Source organism: Scyliorhinus canicula, chromosome 2 (assembly GCF_902713615.1).
Source record: "Scyliorhinus canicula chromosome 2, sScyCan1.1, whole genome shotgun sequence".
Taxonomy (NCBI): Eukaryota; Metazoa; Chordata; class Chondrichthyes; order Carcharhiniformes; family Scyliorhinidae; genus Scyliorhinus; species Scyliorhinus canicula.
In genome coordinates, this window is record NC_052147.1 from 233163642 (window position 1) to 233190419 (window position 26778).

At 46.0% G+C, this 26778-nt stretch overlaps 1 protein-coding gene across 1 annotated transcript in view; it reads left to right on the forward strand.

Annotated features, from left to right (window-relative positions):
• The first annotated feature begins 1265 nt into the window (after positions 1 to 1265).
• tgfbr2l (transforming growth factor beta receptor-like) overlaps positions 1266 to 26778 on the forward strand; it is a 115810-nt gene continuing 90297 nt past the window's right edge. Inside the window, exon 1 of the mRNA XM_038789785.1 lies at positions 1266 to 1477. Within this exon, the coding sequence (XP_038645713.1) occupies positions 1426 to 1477 (52 nt within the window). The 5' untranslated portion in view covers positions 1266 to 1425. The remainder of the gene's footprint in view (positions 1478 to 26778) is intronic.

The window sequence follows — 26778 nt, forward strand, 5'->3', positions numbered from 1 at the left end:
CACTAATTTCATATCATTAAATACCTTCCAAATTTTGAACCAAAACTTTGATTTAATTTCAGTCGGTTCAAGTCCCTGGTGTTTTATTTTTTTAATGGGGAAGATTTCTTTCGATTTAGGGATTAATTATTTTGAATTTTCTCCAATCAACCAACAAGAAAATATGTTTCAAAGGGATTCTTTTTAGAGTGAATGCCAGAGTGCTTGAATTGAAATTAAAATATGCGCTGAGAGTAATTACTAAATGAAATGTACGATTAACATGAGAAATATGTTCATGCCCATTGATATTTTTCTCCTACGAACCACTAATGAATGCTTCTATGGTGCATTGTAGTTGCACTGCCGCCTCACAGCACAAGAAACCCGGGTTCGATTCCCAGCTTGGGTCACTGTCTGTACGGAGTCTGCGTGTTCTCCCCGTGTCTGCATGGGTTTCCTGCCGGTGCTCTGGTTTCCTCCCACAATCCAAAGATGTACAGGTTAGGTGGATTGGCGGTGCTAATTTGGCAGCACGGTTGCATAGTGGTTAACACTATGGCTTCACAGTGCCAGGGTCCCAGGTTCGATTCCCAGTTTGGGTCACTGTCTGTGCGGAGTCTGCATGTTCTCCCCGTGTCTGTGTGGGTTTCCACCAGGTCCTCCGGTTTCCTACCACAAGTCCCGAAAGGCATGCTGTTTGGTGAATTGGACATTCTGAATTCTCCCTCTGAGTACCCGAACAGGCGCCGGAGTATGGCGACTTTCACAATAACTTCATTGCAGTGTTAATGTGAGCCTACTTGTGACAATAAAAATCATTTCAAGAAAGATGTGCAGGTTAGGTGGATTAGCCATGCTAAATTGCTCCTGTACAGCTTAGGTTCCGGGGTAGGGAGGGGAGGACCTAGGTAGGGTGTTCTTTCGGAGGGTCAGCACAGACTCAATGGACCGAATGGCCGCAATTGCATGTTGGGATTCTGTGATTTGAAACTCGTTTTTCAAAAGCTGTTCAGATGCTCAAACTTCGGTGCTGACTTCCATTGAAGCCCACGGAGAGTGTTTACTGTGATGGGCTAAGATGTGGTGTTTCGCGCGTGAAATTAACTTTCCGAGTTGCAAAAGTTAGCGAGTGGCCGTTCGTCTTTTGTATTGTGGAGAGTCAGTGTTGGATTTGAGGGTTTCCTCCTTCTGGCGCCCCCCCCCCCCCCCCTTGTGGCTGGCGTTTAAAGCCAAAAGTTCCGAACAGCTGGCTCCAGATCCGCCCAGATCGCAGACCCCGTCCAAGATCCACCCACCCTCCCTAAAGCAGTCAACATCATGACTCACCCACATCTAGCTCCCCGCCTGCTATGTGCTCTTTACAACAAATCCATACAATGGAAGTAAAAGGCACGGATTGAGAGTTCTGGCCTTTTCAGCGGCACTTTCCATGCTGAGAGGAGAATGGGTTTGTGGAGTGTCTTAACCCCAACATCTGTCTTGGTCCTGGCTTCCGGTAAGTGAAGAAATAATACTGTCAGCATTTACTGCGGGGATCATTAATCACCCCCCCCCCCCCACCCCCCCCAACACCCAAAGCAAAGCTCTCGCCACTGTTTAATTCCGTCTTCTGAACTGTAACTTCAAACATTTTGTTTTGAAAACAATTGAGCCCTGTCTCATTTAGAATCTCAGATTTTCTAAATGTCACTGACGGGGGTGGGGGGGGGGGGGGGGGGGCATGGGCTTTCGATCGTTTCACGGTGTAAATGGAGATTCTTTTTTTTTGCACGAATTGAACATTTTTGCAGCCCTTTCCCCAAGTTTTCCCGAGGACAGCTTTGTGCCGAAATGGTTTGTGCTTCACACGAGTTCAGTTGGTTTATGTTTCACACAGGCAAATAAAACAAAGAGCAGAGTTTCTTATTCTCGAGAAAATCTCTGGCCACTCGATTCGCTTTTGTTCACAGAATCCCCTTTATCTGTCGAAGTGGAGTAATCTGGTTTCGAATGTGCACATTTTTGCAAGAAAACGTGTGAGTTAGGGGGGTACACACGCGTGTTCACTCTTGCAATTGTGGGTGGGGGAAATAGTTTCATTGTTGAGCTTTTCTGCACACAGTACGATTGGCTTTCTGACTGACACAAGTCACTCCAAGTTTGTTCTGAGATCCCGGTGGATCCCAGTCCGACCGAATACCTTTTCAACTCTTTTCCAAACCGTTCTGCTTTACAGTCGCTAAATCGATGTTGTCAGCTATTGCAACTTGCAGACTTAAATTGTGAATTAAAGAGCACGGCGTCAGCAGTCTCTTGGACGAATTTGGGATTGTGGAGAATTGGGAATCCGATTCCCAGGGTGTTTCCACACGCTAGAGGTCAGTGTTCGGACTGGGGGGGGGGGGGGGGGGGGCACAAGTAGGGTTCCATTTAAACAACAGCAATGAAGTGTTAAAATCTCGCATTGTGACTTGAAAGACACGAGCCAAAACCATGCCTGGGGCACACTCTTCATGAAAGAGATATTAAGATGTTCGAATATTGACTGGTCCCTGCGGATTTGGAAATTTACAATGTGGGCATTGCTGTCCTCGCGCTTTAGACGCCCCTTCTCAGTCTTACACCGCGTATTTATCGTATGTCACATGTTTTCATGTATGGAACGATCTGCCTGGACTGTACGCAGAACAATACTTTTCACTGTTCCTCCGTACACGAGATAATAAATAAATCAAATCACCTTTCAGCCCTGTTCTCAAATGATTTTTTAAAAATTAGTTCTGCCTCATTGTAAAGCGTCCAGTTTTCCTGATTTTCTAACAAACAGGGATTTGTCACTTTCTCTCTAAATGGCTTCATTCAGCTCCCACTCACTGAGCTAATTTAACATTTTCCACAGATTCACATTAGGTGTAAACAATTTCTTTAACTTTGATTTTTTAATTCTTTAATTTGAAGTTTCTTCAAATTACAATCATATTTCCACAGTCCTCTCAGGGTAGATGGTGGCATGCTGGTAACGACATTGGACAGGTGGTAATGCCAGTGATACAGGGTTTCAGGTTAATGCCCTGGAGACATGGGTTTGAATCCCAGCATTGGAAACAAATGTTGTCTTGCCAGTGATATCTACATCTCTTCTGTACCAGTAGCTCCACTCACTTCCACTCACTTGACTAATTATTCTTTGAGATGTTAACATGAGAAGTGCATATATAGTGCGGATGAACATTATAAATGCTGACATACAAAAGGGTTATTCAAAATCTTGATACAGGTAATAAGGGAAGTGCACATAGGCTATGCTTTTTATGCAATAGCTCCCCTTTCTCCTTGTTGACATTTGCTTCCTCTCAGCTAGATACATTTCACTTTCACTATTCCCTGTGCTTTACAATTTCCGTGTCAAACCTAAATATGTTATGTTCATTGCCCTCATGGTTGCCAATGCTTAAATTACTTACTTCCCCATTTCACTTCCCAGAACTGGATCCATAATTGGACCAAAAGAATTGTAACCTAGAAAATTGACTTGGACATGTTACAGAAACCATTGCCTTTCTTTTCCAATTATGTTACTTTTGTCCCAATCTACAGTAAAATCTGTATTAATCTGTATGAGCTGAGAATGGGTGGTGCCAGTTCATAAAACGTGCCAGTTAATAGAGAGTTCCATCTACCAATGAAATACAACACAAAATGTATGGTATGAAATAACCAGCAAGTACTCAGGAAGTAAAGAACATGGTCCTTTTACTCGAATCTTCGATAGTAGACTGAAATATAAATTCAAGTATAAAATAATACAGTATACTGGTGTGGGTTCCAGATAGCTTTGTAATTACTTCCAGCTGGTAAGGTGCTGGCTTGTATGAGGGGAATATCAGAAATTTCAATTAGTAGAGAATTCCAGCTGACTTTAATTCATTAAACATGCCTTTGCACCTTACCATTTATTAGGAAGCACGATAAGATAATTAATAAGAAAGTACTGACCATGTCAACATTGAGGCTATGATAATCAATCTTCAGCAGATGGACTGGACCGATTGCTCAGTTGGACAATATCATGATAGGGAGATATTAGAAACTTGGATACAGAAATGGGGTCCAAAAATTAAGCAGACAATTTGAAGATTTAAACTAATTGAAGGAAAATGCCGTTAGAAAATAAAGAAAATTACAGCACAGGAACAGGCCCTTCAGCCCTCCCAGCCTGCACCAATCCAGATCGTTTATCTAAACCTGTCTCCTATTTTCCAAGGTCTACTTCCCTCTGTTCCCGCCCGTTCATATACATGTCCAGATGCCTCTTAAATGATGCTATCGTGCCCGCCTCTACCACCTCCGCTGGTAAAGCTTTCCAATCACCCACCACCCTCTGCATAAAAAACTATTCACGCACATCTCCCTTAAACTTTCCCCCTCTCACCTTGAAATCGTGACCCCTTGTAACTGACACCCCCACACTTGGGAAAAGCTTGTTGCTATCCACCCTGTCCATACCTTTGATAATTTTGTAGACCTCAATCAGATCCCCCCTCAACCTCCGTCTTTCCAACGAAAACAATCCTAATCTACTCAACCTTTCTTCATAGCTAGCACCCTCCATACCAGGCAACATCCTGGTGAACCTCCTCTGCACCCTCTCCAAAGCATCCACATCCTTCTGGTAATGTGGCGACCAGAACTGCACGCAGTATTCCAAATGTGGCCGAACCAAAGTCCTATACAACTGTAACATGACCTGCCGACTCTTGTACTCAATACCTCGTCCGATGAAGGCAAGCATGTTGTCTGCCTTCTTGACCACTCTATCGACCTGCGTTGCCACCTTCAGGGTACAATGGACCTGAACTCCCAGATCTCTCTGTACATCAATTTTCCCCAAGACCCTTCCATTGACCATATAGTCCGCTCTTGAATTTGATTTCCAAAATGCATCACCTCGCATTTGCATGGATTGAACTCCATCTGCCATTTCTCTGCCCAACTCTCCAATCTATCTATATTTTGTTGTATTCTCTGACAGTCCTCCTCGCTATCTGCAACTCCACCAATCTTAGTATCATCTGCAAACTTGCTATTCAGCCCACCTATACCTTCCTCCAGGTCATTTATGTAGATCACAAACAACAGTGGTCCGAGCACGGATCCCTGTGGAACACCACTAGTCACCCTTCTCCATTTTGAGACACTCCCTTCCACCACTACTCTCTGTCTCCTGTTGCCCAGCCAGTTCTTTATCCATCTAGCTAGTACACCCTGAACCCCATACGACTTCACTTTTTCCATCAACCTGCCATGGGAAACCTTATCAAACGCCTTACTAAAGTCCATGTATATGACATCTACAGCCTTTCTCTAGTTACCCTCTTGCTCCTTAGATACGAATAAAAGGCTTTGGGATTTTCCTTAACCCTGTTAGCCAAAGATATTTCATGACCCCTTTTAGCCCTCTTTATTGCGCGTTTGAGATTCGTCCTACTTTCCCAATATTCCTCCAAAGCTTCATCAGTTTTGAGTTGCCTCGATCCTATGTATGCTTCCTTTTTCATCTTAGCTAGTCTCACAATTTCACCCGTCATCCATGGTTCCCTAATCTTGCCATTTCTATCTTTCATTTTCACAGGAACATGTCTGTCCTGCACTCTAATCAACCTTTCCTTAAAAGACTCACACATTTCAAATGTGGATTTACCCTTAAACAGCTGCTCCCAATCCACATTCCCTAGCTCCTGCCGAATTTTGTTATACTCTGCCTTTCCCCAATTTAGTACTCTTCCTTTTGGACCACTCTTGTCCTTGTCCATGAGTATTCTAAAACTTACGGAATTGTGATCGCTATTCCCAAAGTAATCACCGACTGAAACATCAACCACCTGGCCGGGATCATTCCCCAACACCAGGTCCAGTATTGCCCCTTCCCGAGTTGGACTATTTACATACTGCTCTAAAAAACTCTCCTGGATGCTCCTTACAAACTCTGCTCCATCTACGCCTCCAACACTACACAAATCCCATTCAATGTTGGGGAAGTTAAAATCTCCCATCACAACCACCCTATTGCTCCTACATTTTTCTATAATCTGTCTGCATATTTGTACCTCTACTTCATGCTCGCTTTTGGGAGGCCTGTAGTAAAGTCCCAACAATGTTACTTCACCCTTCCTATTTCTCAGCTCCACCCATATTGCCTCAGTGCTCGAATCCTCCATCGTGCCCTCCTTAATCACAGCTGTGATATCATCTCTGACGAGTAATGCAACTCCTCCACCCCTTCTACCTCTCTCTCTATCCCTCCTGAAGCATCTATACCCTGGGATATTCAGTTGCCAGTCTTGCCCTTCCCTCAACCAAGTCTCAGTAATACCAATAACATCATATTCCCAGGTACTGATCCAAGCCCTAAGTTCATCTGCCTTACCTACTACACTTCTCGCATTAAAACAAATGCCAGACAGACCACCTGTCCCTTTGCGTTCATCATCTCTTCCCTGTCAACTCTGCCCCTTAGCCACGTTGAGTTTATTGTCTCGTACCTTACTGGCTTTAGTTGCTGCTTCTTTACTGACCTCTAACTTCCTAATTTGGTTCTCATCCCCCTGCCATATTAGTTTAAAACCTCCCCAACAGTGTTAGCAAAAGCACCCCCTAGGACATTGGTTCCAGTGCTGCCCAGGTGTAGACCATCCGGTTTGTAATGGTCTCACCGCCCCCAGAACCGGTTCCAAATGTCCCAAAAATCTGAACCCGTCCCTCCTGCACCATATCTCAAGCCACGTATTAATTCTGACTATTCTTGAATTTCTACTCTGACTGTCCCGTGGCACTGGTAGCAATTCTGAGATTACTACCTTTGAGGTTCTACTTTTTAACTTAGTACGAACTCAAAAGGATACACCCATATCTGGCTGAGTCACATGCTCCCATTTAGACTTAAACTCATTAGGAAATGCATAATGTGATTCACCAAAGGTTCATTGTCTTTCGGGACATTCTGGCATTACCAGCCATTGTCCCATTGTCAAAGACAATGTCAAAGGAAAGTAAAAGGTAAGGTAAAGTCGCCATAGTCCCAGATGACCTTAGGCTGCTTTCCCCTTTGAGGGGGAGAGCTGACTGGCGGTGATCTAACCTGAGGCTCTCCACATCTCGGGCAAGGGGCAAGGATGAGAAGGCGGGCCTTTATGAACAATGGAAGGTAGTTGCATATGAATGGCACAGCTTTGCGTAAATGGCAATGGGCTATCAGCCAAATAACGAGAATAGATTCAGGTTTGACCATCTTGGGGGAGTAGCTTTGTTTGAAGGGCTAGGCGGAGCTCAACCAGAGAGAGAAAGAGAGAGAAATCCTTTTGGGAACAAAGGGAGAATCAGATAGCTAGCCAAGAAGACAGGTCAGGAAACCTGGGAACAGAAGGCTGTGGAGAGCAGCCACTCGGGTCCGGTATCCTGCTAGCTTAAAGATGTAAGCAGCCTTGGAACAGGTCATGAAAATGGCCACAGAGAGAGTAAGCTTGAAAAAGGATTCTGAAAGAGATGTCCTAACAGAAGAAAGATTGCTTCCTAAATAAAAGTGATATCTTTACCTGGATGTATAAGTGGAACCAGAGCTGTATTTTATTGCCAAGTGTTGTTTAATGGGACCTGTTAATGTTAGAACTGTGAAGTTTGAAAGTTTAAATATTGTTTTCTTTTCTTTTGTTTTAATAAAATTTTGTTTATAAATTAACAAAGCCCAATTTCTGATATTATCACTCCCAGAACGAATCTATCTTTTCTGTATCGTTTCAAACTTAAAAACGTTATGCGCCTGGTTCAGTATCTTTGCATTTCTGAGGTCTGACCAGACATTCATAACGAACAACATAGAATCATAGAATTTACAGTGCAGAAGGAGGCCATTCAGCCCATCGAGTCTACACCGGCCCCTGAAAGAGTACCTTACCTAAGCCCATATCTCCACCTATCCCTGTAACCCAGCAACCCCACCTAATTTTTGGACACCTCAGGGCAATTTAGCGTGACCTATCCACCTAACCCGCACATCTTTGGACTGTGGGAGGAAAACCGGAGTGCCCAGAGGAAACCCACGCAGACATAGGGAGGACGTGCAAACTCCGCACAGACAGTCACCCAAGCCAGGAATCGAACCCGGGTCCCTGGTGCTGTGAAGCAACAGTGCAAACCACTAAGCTACTGTGCCAGTCCAAGATATGCAATGAAATTTTCTGTTTGGGAGAGAAAATGTTGATGGCGGGTTTGAATTGCATGTGGTTCACGTATTCATTGGGGGCGCTATTTCTGGAGCAATTCAAGACATGCTAAGACTCTGCCAAAGTTGAATCTAGAGTAGTTCTCATTCCCACCGTCATAGGATTTGCTGAGGCCAGCATTGGCGTTGGAGAGTTTGATGAGGTGGAGCAATTCACTCCCCCCACACTTTCATTCCAGACAAGAAACTGACCAGGCAAAGAGTAGCACGATGCTTCGTGGACCCGGAGCTTGATCAAATGTTGACGGTAGTGGAGGAGAGATTGGACACCCTCTTGCTCAGAGTGGGCAGGAGGTTATCATCTGCGGTCATTAACTGGGCCTGGGCGGAGGTGTCTGAGGTGCTCAGCATAGTGAACCTCACCAGGTGGACTGACATGCAACGCCGCAAGAAGATGAACAGTCTCCTTGGGGCAGCTTACGTGAGCCACCAACTCTGTTCCCCTGGCATCACTCCTGTCCCTCACTCCTCACATCACACACCCACTCCAATAGAGGCCAATCAAACCCACCTGTCTGCACCTCCATCACATCTCACCCTGCACCGCACCAAACCCCAACATCTGTATTGTCCTCTTTGGCCAGGTCCCTTGCACACACATGCCAGCAGTTACAGACTCCCCCATGTAACCTCCCTCCATGCATCTCACCATGTCTTTTATGTGTCCCTGAGGAAAAAATGGCCCATAACAGAAGGGAGCAGGAGAAGACCGGAGAGAGAGAGTCCTGGACATCCGGGCTCTCAACCCCGCTGAGCAGAGGTTGAAGGCATTATCTGGAGAGATGCAGTAGAGGGCGATCTCCCAGGTAGAGGTTGGCATGTGACAACCAAGTGAGCCCCTAATGCAAAGTGATGTCCCTATAGCAAGTGAGTCACTTCTCTCTCTCTCCCAGACCACTCCTTCCCAAGATCTCACCATGTGTCTTTTGTCTTGCAAGATGACCATGAGACTGGCCCATCTGCGATGCCTCGTCCCCAGCCACAACCCGAACACACCCCGAAGGAGCATTCCGGGGACGACACCGACTTCTTGGCACTGCATTCGTCTGCACCCTCCACCATTGCAGAGACTATCATCTCGGTGGAGTATTTTAGTGAAGAGGCTCCTGGGTCACCTTCTGATGCACACGTCACACATACTGCAGCACATCAGGTGGAGATAGGAACCCCCAAGGGAGCAGGTGGTTGGAGGGCTGCCTGATCCCAGGAACCCGCTGTAGTCCGGGCAGGTATAGTGCTTCTGGAAAGTATGATTCCATACTGATGGAGATGCAGTCCCAGAGCCAGGATCTACAGGAGAGGGTGCCAGCAACCTTCCAGTGCCTGCAGGTCCAGTTTTAGGTGTCCAACCGCCTTCAGGTCCAGGAGATCGTGCCAATAATATGTGGTACCCAGGGCAACACTGAACGGATAGCGTCCGTGGTGAAAGCCTTGGGTCAGAAAGTCACTGCCATGGGTCAAGAGTTTCAAGGCTTGGGGCACACTGTGCGGTCACTGGCTGAGGTTGAGGACAGGGAAGCCCAGTCACAGGCAGCCATTTTTTGGGGCCACATGGACAATGCTGGGGCGTCCCAGAGCTTGGCCCAGCCACAACAGGTCACGGCTGAGGGCATCGGGAGCATTGGCCGGACGCTGACTGACCTGGGCCAGTCACAGAGAGAAATGGCCGAGGTGCAGAGGGATATGACTCACATGCTGAGGGACGAGGCCCAGACTCTGTGCTCAATGATTGAAGGCCTCAAGATCCTGGTTGAGACAAGAGCTGGCCTCCAGGACATCAGGTGACGGTGCAACCTCCGGAGCCATTGAGTACCCAAAGGAAGGAGGATGTGGTGGGATCCATGCCGGTGCCTCCTGCAGATCGTGCTGGAACCTCCGCGCTTCTGAATTCCCCCCCCCCCACCCCCCCCCTCACCACCTGACACTGGCCATCTGTTGGGCAGTGGCCAGAACAGGGTGATACTTCGACACCTGTAACACCTGAAAGTCAACGGAACCCATCCAGGTCCAGACCATCTACACGACGGCTGCCAAAGGCATCTCAGATCAGAGGACGAGATACACAGCAGGCCGCCTCCATGTCTGATGTGCTATCTGAGGTCACATCTAGAAGGAGTGGAAGGCCATGCAAAATAAGGAAGTTGGCGCGGGTGCAGCACATAGATTAGAGGTAGTGGTCAGGGCGCAACAATGTGTATAGTCACAATTAAACACCTTTTTACCAACATTACGATCTGTCTCAATCCTCTGTCTGAGGGTATGAGGGATGGGCTGAGTGGGTGTAGAGGTTGTGCCAGGTGGAGCGTGTGAGAGGCTGGTGGTGTGGGGTGCGGGTGTTGGAAGATGGCACGCGGCAGAGCCCCCAGGACAGTTGTACACTCCAACAGGGGTCAACCTCCGAGGCAGCAGGGAATGGGGTCAGAAGTATGAGGCCACCTTGTAGGACAGCTTTCCCAGTGAGTATCACATCACCGCTCATCATCCCCATGGCTGCAACCCCCATCTCCCCAACCACCGCAAAGAATATATGGGCCCATGAGATGGAAAGGCCAGCACACATGCAGCGATCACCCAGGCAGACAGTGGAAGGTGGTCCTGAAGGCAGGCGCCAGACTTTGTCAAATGAGAGGAACACCAGGCCTCATCTCATAGCGAGTCATCATCATTCTCCGTCCCATGGACAAGAACTGCTGAAACTGCCCGCCAAGCCCAACACCCTGTAGTGATGCTAGTAGGACCCTCGGATGGGGGAAGGGGAGCTGGGGTGGTGGGATGGAGTGAAGGGAGGATAGACAGGAGAGGATGTGAGCAGCTATGGGAAAGATAACCCACTTGGCAAGGGGTAGGAGTATGGAGAGGTGGGACAGGGTGGGGGAGCTGCCAGTGGCCAGGCCTCTTAGTTGGCAAATCTGCAGGTGATGAGGTTGTCCCATGTGCGGAGGCTCTGGAGCACATGTTGGGTGGCCTACCGTGCCAGCCCGGGTGTTCTGGCCATCCTCCTCGTCCTTCCTCTTCCTCCAACCTGTCGCCCCTCTGCTGTACGATGTTATACAGGATGCAGCAGGCTAGCCCAAATTTACAGACCCTCCAGGGGCCATTTTGCAGGGCCCCAGCAGAGCATCAGAACCACATCTTTAGGATGCCAATGCACCACTCATTGACGCTCCTGGTAGCTGAATGGGCATCATTATAACGATACTCCACATCAGTCTAGGGCAGGGGTGGGCAAACTTTTCCGTGCAAGGGCCACATTCAGAAATTCACAATTTTAAAGGGCCGCATAGTATATTAAGTAAAATAATAACTTCACCCGGTTATGATTCTGGGTGCCTCATATAGAACATAGAACAGTACAGCACAGAACAGGCCCTTCGGCCCTCGATGTTGTGCCGAGCAATGATCACCCTACTCAAGTCAACGGATCCACCCTATATCAGTAAGTAACCCAACAGCACCCCCCCCCCCCCCCCCCCCCCCCCCCCCCCCCCCCCCCCATTAACCTTAAAAAAAAATTTTTTTTTTTAATTTAAAAAAAAATTTTTTTAATGACTTGGTGGGCCGCATAAAGACCTTTGGCGGGCCACATGCGGCCCGCGGGCCGTAGTTTGCCCACCCCTGGTCTAGGGCCTCCGGTTAGGCATCATGAGCCAAGACCTTGCCGCCTAAGAACCAATCCCTCACTCGAGGAATGTACTAGGAATGGACGACTGTGCATGCTGCCTGGATATCAGCGCAGAGGTACATTATGTGCAGCTAGTGGTCACTCACCAACTGCACATTCAGGTAGTGGAAGTCCTTCCTATTGATGAAGGGCAACCCCTGATGAGCCAGCGCTCATAAGGGGACATGTGTTCTATCGTTCACCCCCTTGACCTGGGGGATGCCAGCGATGGTGGAAGATCCTGTTGCCTGAGCATCCTGGTGGGCTTGGTCCTCTGCAGTGGAGCTGAGCTTCTGATGAGTGCACAGAGGATAACCAGTACCTGGGGCCATTAATTGAGCTTGGCCATGCCCACCCCATTGATGCATCATCTGGGGTCTGAGGGTTTCCAGAAGGATGTCCTGGGTGGGCTCCCAAATGAAGAAAGCATTGTGGAGGTCCAGCGAATAGTAGGTCAAAGGCGCTAATCATATTTAAATGAACGCAAATTCAGTGTTTTGCATGCCGCTGCTGGCGTGGGACACGGACCTCATTATTGCCACCAGCGAGGAACCTGAGCAGACGCCCAATTCAGCGCTGACTTTGATTTTCGTCATGCTCCTGATTCTCCACCCGATCGCAGTTTGAGGTGGAGAATTTCGCCCATGGATTTCCAAACACGTGTTTCATGAGAACAGAGTGGATGACAGAAGAAAGCAGGTCAGCAATAAAGGTATTAAAATAACATGTTGAAGATTCACTTGAAGCTGTTCGAAGAGGCCATTGGCTCTTGAGAAAAGCTGGCCACTAACAGATAGCTACGGTGTGCTGAAGTGGAAGGAAAAGTAAAGGGCCTAAAGCTATGAAGCTGTGGAGGCAAGATGCAAGAGATAAAAATATTAGCTATATCAGGGGAACCAAAGAAAAAGGCATCATATGCAGTTATGTAAGGCTGTGGTAAATAATATCCATCACATATTGGCCTGAACAGTTATATTAATCTACCCTGTGCTCCTTTCATCATTTCTTTCCTTGAGTAAAGGTACACAATATTATTTTGTTAAGGACTGAGTTAAATATCACCCACAAATTTAATTTCTGATGGGCCGTACACAAGATTGAATCATCAGTAGAGGCAAGTAGAATTTTCAGGAATTGACAAGTGAAAATCTGACTTGAAATGAAGTACTGGAGTATAAAGATTTCACCTCACCCTCACACACCCTTTCCCTGCCCCCAGATTCAAGGTGAAATGCAAGGTGCTCAAAAGCTACTATAGTTCTTTTGAAATTCTGCTGCCTGGTTAGATGGGAGATGTTATTTCAAGTGTTAGTATTTAGCATTTTCACATTGATAAGAGAAAGTTGGCAAGAACACAAAGCTGGAGGTTTTAAAAAATTTCTCATCTGACATTCTTATGAAAGTAATTATTTCACTATTTTATATATGCATTGATATACGTTCTGCTTTGATTATGTGCCAAATTTTTGAACTTCCTTTCTCTAATTATAAATAAATGTACTCCTATTCATAAGCCTGGTTTGCATTCAGTTACTTCCAATAGAGTTTGGTAATGTAGCATAGTCCAGTAAGAGGATTACTACAAGTAGAGGAATTAATAATCCACCAGCACACACCTTCGCTAAGGGCTGATTGTTGTAAAGATATTGCTTCCATAAGGCTGGGACAAATTGTACAAATAGGAACCACTGTGAAATTGTTGAGACTGAAAACAGTTACGTGAAAAAAAAATCCCATGGTTCTAATATAATATCAATTCAATAGGGTGAAAGATCTTTCATTAAGATAGGATTGGTACCCGCTGCTGTGTAATGGATAGAGTTAACTGGAATTTTGTCTATGGAGTGGTTTTGTTTGCCTTATTTATCAAGGTTAGACATAGTTTTGGCAACGTATTAATATTTTCTGAGTGACCTGTGTTTCAGGAGCTCGAAGTATTACCAGCTCAGATCAAGAATTAGTGAAGGTCCTACAGGCCAGCTGAGTTGAGCTACTGAATTTATTTTGTTGTGGTTAGAATTTCTATCAGTTCAGCATATTGGCTTGTTCTCATTATTTAATTCTGCTGCTGACCTTGGGGATAGAAAGAGGACTGGTTACCTAGCACTGCAGTTCTTCTTGAGTTGAGTGTGAGGTGAATGCTTGAATGCTGCCACAGACGTGGAACTGATGATGTGGTGAAACTGAAGCCAAAGTATATGATTGTGAACGTAAACCCTACTACTAAACCATGTTCAGTTGTTTTCCTAGAATTACCTTTGAAATTGGTTCAAGTAAAACTGATGCCAAATAATTGCTGGTGTATATTTATTAAAAGCATTTGTAATCTGTTTACCAAACATACTCAGCCACAAAGCTAAGAACGTTTGCCAGCACTAATCCACCAATATTTGAGAAATATGCATAACATTGCAAACACAGCAGTGAAGGCATATATGAACTTGATAAACAAAATCCAAGCAAACTGATTCACCCTGAGATCTGAATGTACTTTTAATTTTGGACGTAATGTTCACGATTAAATATGTACAGATCTCTGTTTCATCTTAAAATTGGAATCCACTCACGTCATCAAGATTAGCACCAGCTCTTCATCGGAGTAAATCTCTTTGAGAAATATAATTGAATAAAAAATTGCACTGAAGGAGGTCATTGAGCCATCAGATTTGTGCCGGTCTTTTGAAGAGCATCCAGTTATTTTGTTCCCATTGGGCAGAATTTTATAGCCCCTCCCACCGGCGATTTTCCCAGTCCCGTCAAAGTCGATGGCCTTTTCAACGACACCGCATTTTCCAGCCCCGCCTCTGTCGCAACAGGCTCGTAAAATTCCATCCCTTATGTCTGTAATTTTCTGTTCCTTCAGGTGTTTATTCAATTTCCTTTTAAAGGCATTAATTGAATCTTATCGACTGCTCTATCAGGAGGTACATTCCAAATCCTAACTAAATATTGTATTAAAAATAAAGCTTTCCTCATGTTCCTTCTGGTTATTTTCCCAATCACCTTAACTCTGTGCCCTCTAGTTATCAACCTATCTGCCATTGGAAATAATTTAAGCCCTTCATGACTTTGAACACTTCCATCAAACTACTCTTAGCCTATGTATGGTGCTCTGAGGAGAACATCATCAGCTTCTCAAATCATTCTAATATATCTCTTATCTACCCACTCCAAAGCCTTCAAGTCCTTCCTAAACAAGGTACAAGAACTGGACAGAATATTCCAGCTGAGGATGAACAAGTGTTTTGTTTAAGTTTAATGTTCTAGATTCCCCCATGAGGGAAAACATCCTCTCAGCATCTTTGGTAACCCTCCATCAGATATACCTCCCTCATATATTGCCGGGCATTTAATCATATTAAGGAAATCATGAAAATATGTAGTCCAACAAATTCTCCATTGTTTGCACCATAGAAACTCTAGGCACAGGGGATACCCGTGTGTCCCTGTTGATAAGATTGGTTGAGGCACCCTTTAAATTAAATCAGTGTCACAGTTTTGTGGGGAATGTTATTTCAATCCTTATACTTTTTCCAGTCAGCAAAATAATACAGAGGCCTCAGAGAACCCACCTGAAAACTGCAAATGAGCTGAGATCAATTGGCTGGGGGGGGGGGGGGGGGGGGGGGGGGGGAGAAATTCTAGCCTGTTGAGGATGCAAAGGGTTGAGAGGAGAATTGAAGGCTTTCAATTCTTCTTCCACCCAACCACCCATTTCTTCCTGCCTTTGGCTCAATGTTTCTATCTTTCCCACTGCCTCCCACTCTGAGACAGCTTGTGTCCTCTCACACTTTCTCTTTCTTTCTCCTGACTACAACCAAATCCTGGCCAGATCCCCTCTGCCCCTTTCAAGTTGGTGCCATCCATTAATCTCTAGTTATTTCAGCCTGATTTCAGCCTTATTTCAGTTATTTTCTCCAATCTTTATCCATGACATTCAACTCCAACAAATTGGTAATCCACCAGCCTGCAGCACTGGCTGGATCCATCTGACCCCCCACCCTGTATCTCAACATTATTTTTCTTCCTCTTAAGCCGCCGACAGCAATGACGACTTACTCTACCGTATAGTGCTACACTTAGGAAAAAAAGCAGCAAGGGCAGGTCGTATTGCTGGCAGTGCAGCCTATAATTTTCCCTCCCCGCCAACAGTGTAGTTCCTCGAGGATGGGATGCCATTTGTAAAAGTCACCCCAGAGAAAAGTAGTTCAACCTAGAAAACTCCTTCCATTGCCTGGGCACTGCCCGCTGGCACTACACCCAATACTGCCCTCTGGAGCTGACTGAGCAATATCCTCTCCCCCCTGCACTCCACCATCCTGCCCTCCCCGCGCAATGTACTCACCTGAGCTTCCTTGGGAATTCTGCCCGACAGATGCACACCTTCAGACACCAGTCGGGTTTTACACTAGTTTGCTATCACGCCAACATGGATGTTTTTTCTGATGGGGGTGGGATGGTGATTCAGGCATAGAGGCCTAATAATGCCATGCTAATTAATTTAAATTATGTTTCTGACATTCACCGTGATTTGACTGTTGTGCGATTTTGCGCTCTCGTTGCAGAACCCATCTGACATGACCGGGAGTGGAAAGTTCAGCCATAGCATATATCACATTGAAATGGTGGAAAAGACACAAAATTAAGGGTTAAAATCAAAACCTTTTGAAGGGCAGCATGCTCCAGATCAGCCAGAAAATCAACCATCACCCCTTTTGCGAAAGGGAAGATTTGAATTTGGGAATGGCTGGGTTACTTCAAAGAAATGGGCACTTAGACAAGGAAAGTCACCCTGGAGACCTGCCTCACCTGCAGAATCTTCTTGTCACTATTTTCAATCAGAGCTTCTTTAAGGCATGCAGGTTGCCAATCTGTTCAATTGTTTTTGGACCTAACAGCCATTTTAACAGCTATGGGGGCAGCACAGTGGCCTAGTGGTTAGCACAGCTGCCTCACAGCGCTGAGGTTCCAGGTTCGATCCCGGCTCTGGGTCACTGTCCGTGTGGAGTTTGCACATTCTACCCGTGTCTGCGTGGGTTTCGCCCCCACAACCCAAAAATGTGCAGAGTAGGTGGATTGGTGACACTAAATTGCCCCATAATTGGAAAAAAATAATTGGGTACTCTAAAATTAAAAAAATATATATTTTAACAGCTATGGCATTCCATCAGCCAATTCTAAACTGATCACACAAATCCGGGATTCTCCGAAATCCCAGCTAAGTGTTGACGCCGGCATAAACACCGGAGTGTTTCATGCTGGCATCAACGGGCCTCTTAGCCCCACGATTCAGCGGCCCTCAGGGGGCCAGCACGGCGCCGAAATTCCCGCCACGCCGCTCCGGCGCCGATACACGGCGCTGCACTGGCGGTGCAGGGCCGTTTCTGTGCCGGCACCGTGCAACATGGTGGAACCCTACAGCGGGCCCGCACAGAAGGATCGAGGGAGCCCACCGATCGGTTGCCCCCGATCGCGGTCCTGGACGTTGTGGAAGCCCCCCCAGAGTCTGATTCCCCCCTGCCTCCCCCGGCCAGGACGGCCACCACGCCCGCGGCCCCAAGCTCCCGCCGGGTGGTACCAGGTTGGAACCACGCTGGCGGGACTCGGCGGAACTCGGTGGGAATTCGGCCGGTCACCCACGGAGAATCGCCGCGGAGGCCTCTTTCAATGGCCCCCGACCGGCGCGGCCTCAACCGTGCGGGCGCGACAGGCGCCGATTCTCCGGTCGCTGGAGAATGCGTCCCGGCATCAGAGCAGCGTGACGGGAATTTCCCGCCTCTCCGGCGATTCTCCAACCTGGCGCGGGCTCGGAGAATCAATGTATGAACAGCATGATGCCACATTTTGTATGAATGGGTTCATGCCATTCCCACTTTGGCCTGAAGCTGAAAATCTTCTGCTGGGTCCCATTCAGTTATTCTAGGTACACGATTGCTGCAAACCAGGCTCTAATGCACTTTAGCACTCATCCATTAAGATGTAATGTAGTCAAATTCTGGATATACCCACACATGTACCATTGTTCTTTCAGTCAACCCCTTACCCTGTTGCTTCCTATGGTGCATACTGAGGACTGTTATTCTGCTTTGTTGAGGCTGTTAATTTCTGTGAGTTTGGTCAGATTTTAACAGTTTGCTCTGTTGTTATTGTGTGATGCAAAGTGTAACTTCTGTAGCAGAATTTCAATGATACACATTCACTTTATTTGTGTGCACTTGAAGTGCTTATTATGATGCCTCACTTTGACTTTCTTGTGGACCCAATTAGAAGTGGCAAATGGTTCAGTGCTTCTACTCCCAAATGCTCCCCCCCCCAGATGGGGGACTTCTCTGGATAGGAACAGGACATCACTTCTAGTTGTTGAGATCTCATAGGGACTTTCTGATGTATCTGTGGTGTTGAATGAATAGCTTACCAGCATCTCTACAGGGATTGAGATGGTTGTAACTGGACAGTATTTGTAGAAAGGATGGGGACTCTTCCAAAAATTAACAACTCTTGACCATTTGACAGTTATATAAACATATCATCTAATGGCCCTCTCTGTTGGCCGGATTAATGGCTCTAAAATGTATAATTTTAGCTGGGGAAATGATCTTTGTGCATATAGTTACATTTCCCTTCTGTCTACAATCAAACTGCTTGACAAATCCTATTCGTTCTTTAGGATTTGAAAATGCTCGTGATGTAAAAGGTAAGCCCTTCCAACTCATGTCAGAAAGTTGTATTAAGTTTAGAATCTGTTTTTAAATAAATTAGAGAATTGCTGCTTCCACTTTTAATTAGCACAGAACCTAGTCTCTGAAACTGAACCACTGCTGCATTTATGCCCACAGACAGACTGTCTCTGTTTATGTCTATCGTTCTTCTCAACTTGCTAATTTTTTTGCCCACATCAATGCTCCAGTTACTTAATTATTTTGATCAAGTTTGATCTCATCTGCCTTCATGGACTTTCTTTTTCAACATTCACCTGGTGCTTTTCTAATTGTGTAACATCAAACTCTCCTTTTATTAGTGACAGACAACGAGTAAGAACGGCAATGATTGCAATAATTGTTTATCAGCGACGTTTGATACCCCAGCATCAAAAAGTTAGAAGTAGATATTTCTACTCCAAAATTATCCATTTGAAAGCCATTGATGTGGTTTCCTTAGTATCTTGGAAGGAATCGCAGAATGTGATTCCGAAATATCAGCTGAAATGAGAGGGGAATGCTATCATCAGTCTAATAACATTTGAGTAACTGAGGACAAACCTGATCACCTTTTCTTGCTCCAGTACAACTCAAGCAGTGCACTTTCCACATGTCTGGCATGACAGCGCTGCAGCCAAAATGGCTTCCCAGGTTCAGCTAGATTACATATGTTGGGTGAATGCCAGAAAGGACCATCTCTTCAGATTTGGTACATATACAAAATGTTGGATGGGCTGTTGGCATCTGGGAGAACAATAACTCCACACAGTACCAATCTGCTGTTCAGAAGATTTTCAACAAAGTTCCCATGTAGATAATGAAGGAGGAGCCTCAGAATTCTTACCAGTAAGTTTCCATGATTGGAGATGCGTTCCGAACTTTCTGCCAGAAAATGAAGTGAAAGATGTTATGACCTCACTTTGTATGATCTAAATGGAATGCAAATAATTGTGTCTGTTTCATGTAGGAGTTATGTTTGGCCCCAGGGAACATGCATTATGTGTAGAAGGGAAGGAGATCTAATATACATTTCCATCCCTATTCCCACTCTGTAATGCTCTGGGAATTGTTGCATTCAGAGTATTATGGACAGAAAATCTGGCCCTGATTCATCACTCAACATTAGTAGTCTTGTTATAAAGTGAGATCTCAAACAATTGGTTAAACTTTACTCATTGGAGGACCCTACTCAAGATAGCAGTGGCCTGACCCCTAGCCTAAACTAACATCACTTTTAAGGTTGCAACTGGCCTGCTTAAACCAGGTGGAACAAGTTAAAATTGGTCAAATTCAGTCATTAAATTGTTTCTTCTTGTAATTCATCACTAACAGGGGAACTTCCATTGTCCACCATACAGATTCCCTGCTGCACATTGCTAGATGCTGGAAACTGACAGATGATTGAGAATCCCCACATTCTGATGTGCACATGGCATAGGGACATCAATGCACGAAAAAGAAGAAAAGTTCATTACAAATAAAATGAATATAGGGTGTGATAGGAAAAAAACCAGAGTCCCACACCAAGCATATATAACAGGGTGTTTCACAGCACTTCCAGCGCCGAGAATGACCCCGAGGAAGGCCCTGCCAAGGCCGCAATTAACTTAATTTCCTGCACTGAGGAGCTCAGCTTGTCAGTGCAGGAAGAGGTCGGACCGCCATTTTTAAATGCTGCCCTGATCTCTCGACCTCCCAACACGAACCTTGGACCTCCCCAATGAGTCCTTGAGCCCTCCTCACCCCACATCATAAGGGCAGGGCACTCCCAGACCTGATCGCCATCTCGTTAAGATTCCACCTAGGCACCTTGGTACTTCCAGCCTGGAACGCTTTCTTGGGCTCTTGGGCTGATTTATGTTAGACAGATGGAAATTGTTTTTCATGGGCTCTGAAATCAAGTAATGTTTCACACAATTCCTTGCTCCATGAAATATTCAAACTAATTGAGAAGGCAATTAATGGAGCTCAGATAATGGACATTATATTTTAGTTACGAGCTTTTGTTGATCTATGCGCCACCTGCCAAAAAGGTAGCTTGATTTTAATGCTTTTAAAACTATCAATGATTAAAAAAAACTAAGGGTTGAATTGAAACCAGTTGACCGTGGCAAGAAACATGGTGGCTGGACCCAGTTAATAGTGGGAGAGGCTAAGTGTCAGTATCCTGGTGGTGGGACAATCTCCAGTCATTAAATCGGAGGCTGGAAGGCACTGTTTGAGAGGGTGCATAGATTGAAACTTTGAATTAAAATATATATTTTTAGAAATGATCTCAGTTAACGTCCCACCATGAGGGTGTGAGTTTCTCGCCCACTCATGGTGGGACATTAATTGAAATGAAAATGAAATGAAAATGAAAATGAAAATCGCTTATTGTCACAAGTAGGCTTCAATGAAGTTACCGTGAAAAGCCCCTAGTCGCCACATTCCGGCGCCTGTCCGGGAAGGCTGGTACGGGAATTGAACCGTGCTGCTGGCCTGCTTGGTCTGCTTTAAAAGCCAGCGATTTAGCCGAGTGAGCTAAACCAGCCCAGGTTTAAATTGCGATCATTTAAAAAATATATATATTTTAATTCAAATTTTTTATATTTTAACATTTCTACAAAGAATAAACACAAACCCAACACAACGCCCGCCCCCACAAAAAACTGCCCCCCACACTCCTTGATGGCAAGCGGACCCCCAAAGTGTAAGATAAGTAAATCCCATCTCTTGTGGAACTCCTCATCTATCCCTCTCAAGACAAATTTGACATTCTCCAAGTATAGGCAGTCCATTAGGTCCCTCAGCCACACTGAGGCACAAGGAGGAGAAGCTGTCCTCCACCCCAACAGGGCCCGCACCTGTCTGCAACTCCTGCAGGTCTGACACCCTGAATATGGCCTCTTGGGGACCCGGCTCCAAATCTACGTGGAGGACCTCCGACATGGTGCTAAAAACAACCCCCAAAATTTCTCCGACTTCGAGCAGGATCAGAACATATGAACATGATTAACTGGGCCCCTCCCTATCCTCCACCCCCTCAAACAGCCGTTCATCCTCAGCTTCATTTAAAAAAAATAAATTTAGAGTACCCAATTAATTTTTTCCAATTAAGGGACAAGCTAGCGTGGCCAATCCACCTACCCTGAACATCTTTGGGTTGTGGGGGCGAAACCCACGCAAACACAGGGAGAATGTGCAATCTCCACACGGACTTCGATCCAGAGCTGGGATCGAACCTGGGACCTCGGCGCCGTAAGACAACAGTGCTATCCACTGTGCCACCGTGCTGTCCTCCCTCAGCTTCATTAAGTGCGCCCTTTGCACCATTTGTAATTGAATCAACCCCAGACTCACGCATAAGGTTGAAGCATTAACCTTCTGCAACACCTCGCACCATAATCCCTCCTCCAACGCCATCCCCAGCTTTTCCTTCCACTTTGCCTTAATCCCTTCCATGGACACCTTCCTCCCCAATGATCCTACTACAAATCACTGACACAACCTCATCCTCCAGCCCCATCACTGACAGCACTTCCTCCAGCAACGAAGAGGCCGATGCCACCGGAAAATTCGGTAAGACCTTGCTCGCATGTGCATGTATTGGAAGCCCAAACATCACCCTCAACTCCTCCAAGCTTGTGGACCGTCCTTCCAAAAATAAATCTTTTATCTCCTTCACCCCTCTCTCCTCCTATCGCCGGAACCTCACATTCATCCTCTCTGGCTCAAACCCATTGTTCCCTCTTATTGGCATCACCCTCTAGCCTGCCCTCAACTTAAAGTGCTGCTGGAATTACCTCCAAATCTGCAGCGTGGCTACCACCACAGGACTCCCCAAGTACTTCCCTGGGGCAAACAGTAGTGGCGCCTTTGCCAGCGCCCGTAACCCTGACCCCTTAACGGAACCCGCCTCCACCCATAAGGCCTCCATTTCCCTACTCCAGCCCTGCACCTTCTCTGCATTCGCTACTCAGTAATACTATAGCAATTTCAGAAGGTCCAACCCCCCCCGACTGTCACCTCCTTTGGAGCACCACTTTCCTTATCCTAGCCACCTTCCCTGTCCACACAAACATCCCTTAAAAAAATGACTTCAGTAAAAAGACCGGCAGACACTAAAAAAGATGGCAGAATGTTCATCTTCGCGGCCTGCGCCCGGCCTGCCAACAACAAGGGGAGACTATCCCACCACAACAAGGCTAATTAAGATCATTAATAAGCCACTTGATACCAATTATCCCTGAATGAAATGAAAAATGAAAATTACTTATTGTCACAAGTAGGCTTCAATGAAGTTACTGTGAAAAGCCCCTAGTCGCCACATTCCGGTGCCTGTTCGGGGAGGCTGTTACGGGAATCGAACCGTGCTGCTGGCCTGCCTTGGTCTGCTTTCAAAGCCAGCGATTTAGCCCAGTGTGCTAAACCAGCCCCTGAACAATGGATGTGAACACATCCATTGTGACATTGGGGGTTGGGAGGTAAGCCGGGGTGGGGATGGGGTGATCCCGCAGCACCAATGTCCTGGGGGAAAGGGTATTCCAACTTGGGGTGACTTTCAGAGTGAGGCATCAGAGCCTGCCTTCGAGGGAGTGTAAAATTCTGTCCCATCTGTTAAGGACAGGAGTGGATTAATTTGAGCTGCACTAATTTCTCCTCTCACTACCCATCCATATACAGAAAGGTGCTTTGATTTACATCCCCTTTTATAAGTGGTGGCATATTCCCCAACCCCTTGGTTTTGGTGTGAAACGGTTTCCTAATAATAACCCCACAGCTAACTTGAGATAGGATGAACTCAAAGGGTTAGTTTATTTGCACACACACAAAACACAGGAGGAGGGTCACAATGTTGCCTCTTTTGCATTCATACAGTAAAAAGGGATAGTGAAAAGAACAATTTACAGTACAGAGACCACAGAAAATAAATATCGTTCCATGTGTGTTCCAGAGTCCAAAACGAAAGTCCAAAGAGGTGTTCCTTCAACGAGATTGGAGATTTAAAAACTGATGCCGGATTATTCACTTTTCTGGTGGTGTTGACTTGACAGCTTGAGATCAGCATGCTGAGATGAATCAGTCTTACAGATAATGGTGATGAATTTCCAGTAGAAGTAAAGTGGATGGGGCCAAGTGTCTAACCTGGGCCATAATTCTTGCCTGTGCGACTGCTGGCTAGATACTGAAAAAACGGAGACTTTGCAGTCCAGCAAGACAATATTACTGGTTCCACCAGCCAGAGGTCAATGTCCCATGTCTCCCACCTCTTCACATCTGTCTTTGACAAGGGATGTGTATCCCTCATCTGGGTCCCCAAGATTGTTGAATGTTGAGAACTGAAAGGAAGATTGTGGGGTCCTTTGTCTTAGCAGCCAAGCAGACTCTTGTTGACCACCTTCAGTTATGAAATGCAGATGGCCTTTGTATAGCTCTCTTTGAATTCGGTCTGTGCAGCTCAGAGGGGTCATTAGTAGCTCTTCATGGATAACAATGCGCAAGTTTCTCCATTGCTGCTCAGTCGCTCCTTTTAGAGGATTTTTAGAGGTAGCAATGTGCATATCTATATATATTTTATTTTAAAATATATATACAAGTTGAGATCTTAGTCTCTCACACATGACTCCCTCAGTGTTGCATTGTCTCTATTCAAAGACTTCTTAATCACCTTATTAGCTTGCCCTGCCACCTTCAATGATTTGTAAATATCCGCCCAAAATCCCTCTGATATTGCACCCATCTCAAAAGAGCACCATTAAGGCTATACTACCTCTCCATATTTTTCCTCCCACATGTAACACTTCACATGTAGATGCAAATTGCATCTGTATGTGCTTGCCCTTAAGTAGTTGGTTAGTACAGAAATAATACACCTTAGCTAAATAAAACTCATTCCTGCTTGCATTTATTTTTCTTATAAAGATATAAGTTCCTTTAGAAGTATATCAAGTGCAAACCTTCCCATGGCATTTAAAGTCTGTGGAAATTATACATTAGGGTAATGTAAAATTTATCTAATTGGCAGTTTCATCAATGCTGACAGAAAAGATAATTTTAATCTGATTTCTGAAGAACCAGATGAATTCAATAAAATGATCGGATATCATTCAACTTGAACCTTATGCATGGCCTCAGGTACTAGGAAGTGGTGTTTTAGTCTGTATCTATGCAAACAGACTGAACAAGTTGGTTATTCCTTCTGTACAAAAACTGACAACCTGGATGTAATTTGCTTCTTAATGTGTTTTTTTCCCTGCTCCCATTTCCCTTTGGTCTTCCCCAAGTGGCAGTTTCGTCCACATAATCTCCTCTAGTGGAAGCTGTATCAACGCAAATGTATTTTATAAATTATACTTGAAAAAATAAACACATTGAGGTGATCCATGGAGAAGTTCAATAGCAGGTCACGAGTTTCTCAAACCATTTTATGCTTTTTGATACAAAACACAAAAGGAACTGAACAGGGTGGCCATTCAATTCTCATCAAATTAAATGTCATTCATGACACCTTCAGTGCTGCAGTATTATGTCACTTAAGTGTCAAAATAGCAGACAGCTTCCTAAATAGCTTGAAGTGACTTTGTGAACACCTGATCCATAAAGATAAGCATAGTCCCAGATATAGGCCGGGATTCTCCCAGCCCGCGCCGACTCGGGGATTCGGTGTTGACGTCGAGACGGCCAGCGATGCCGGGACGGGATTCTCTGGCGACCGGAGAATCGCCGGCAGCTGTGCGCGCGCGGTCGACGCAGCGCCGGTCAGGGGCCGATGAAAGAGGCCCCCACGGCGATTCTCCGCAGTCGACCGGCTGAGTTCCCGCCAGCGTGGGTCTAACATGGTTCCACCAGGCGGGAGCTCGTACCCGCGTCCTTGATGGCCGTCCCGGTGGGGGGGCGGAGGATCAGACTCCGGGGGGTCCTCCACGATAGTCAGGCACGCCATCGGGGGCCACCGATCAGTGGGCATGCGCGATCCGGGGGGGGGGCCTACCTTTTTCCGCACCGGCCCACTGTGCGGCTCCACCATGTTGCATGGCGCCGGCGCGCAAGCGTCCGCCGTGCGCATGCGTGGACCCGCGGCGAGCAGTGAAGGGTTGTGTACAGCAGCTGGAGCAGCCCGGCACCGTGCTGGCCCCCCGTGGGCAACAGAATCATTGGGCCAATGGCTCGTTGACGCTGATATGAAACACTCCGGTGTTTATGCCGCTGTCAACACTTAGCCACATTTTCGGAGAATCCTGACCATAATCTCTAGTAATGTTAATTTTGTTGATCCCAGCTGGTTAAAGATAAGGTCGCAATAATCGGTTGCAGTGATCAGAGTATGAGGAGTATATTATCCCCAGCTCCTGATTGTTATCCCATGATCCCTGCTGGAGGTCCCTAAAGATGGGTTTTTAAAGACAATAAACAATGGTTTCATGCCATCATTGGACTGTTAGTTCCAGATTTATATTGAATTCAGATTTTGCCATATGTTGTGGTTGGATTTGAACCCAGGTCTTTGGAGTATTCTGCTGGGTCACTAGCTTACTAGTCCATTGACAATACCAGTATGCCAATACCTTCCTGTATGTTGTTTTCTGAGGATAGAACTGGCTTAGGCTCTGATTCCCAATTCAAACTTCAGTCTGTATCAGGCATACCTTGGAATGCTGAATGGACCTAGTGAAGCCATAACACAGGGTTTCTTCAGAAGCAGCAGGTGAGAAGCAGAACTAAGAGTTCCTAAAACCATCAGATCAGAGTAAAGCTGTTCTATGATCCTTTCTTCACTAAGATCCTTCCAAGGCAGAATAGCTTTTATTCACTTCATATCACCAGAGTTGGACAACAAAGGTTGGCCTTGCCAGTGATGCTCACATCCCATCAACAAATAGAAAAACACATAAACTCAATGTTGTTTGAATTGATTGGTACCTTGGGACTCAATGGGTGGGATTCTATGTTTCTGAGACGAAGTGTTGACGCCGACGCAGAATTCGTGGACTTTCATGACAGAAAAACTGACGCCGACCCTGGACCGATTCAGCACCAGTGGAGGGGCGAGCACCTGTGCCACGTGGAACACAATCGATTCCAATGAAAAACAGTGCAGGATTCGCTGGGTCTGTGACTGACGCTCGGGAGCCTGACAAGCTGCAGCCGCATATCCACATTACAATCCCCACACCCACTTATCCCAGCCAACAAGATGG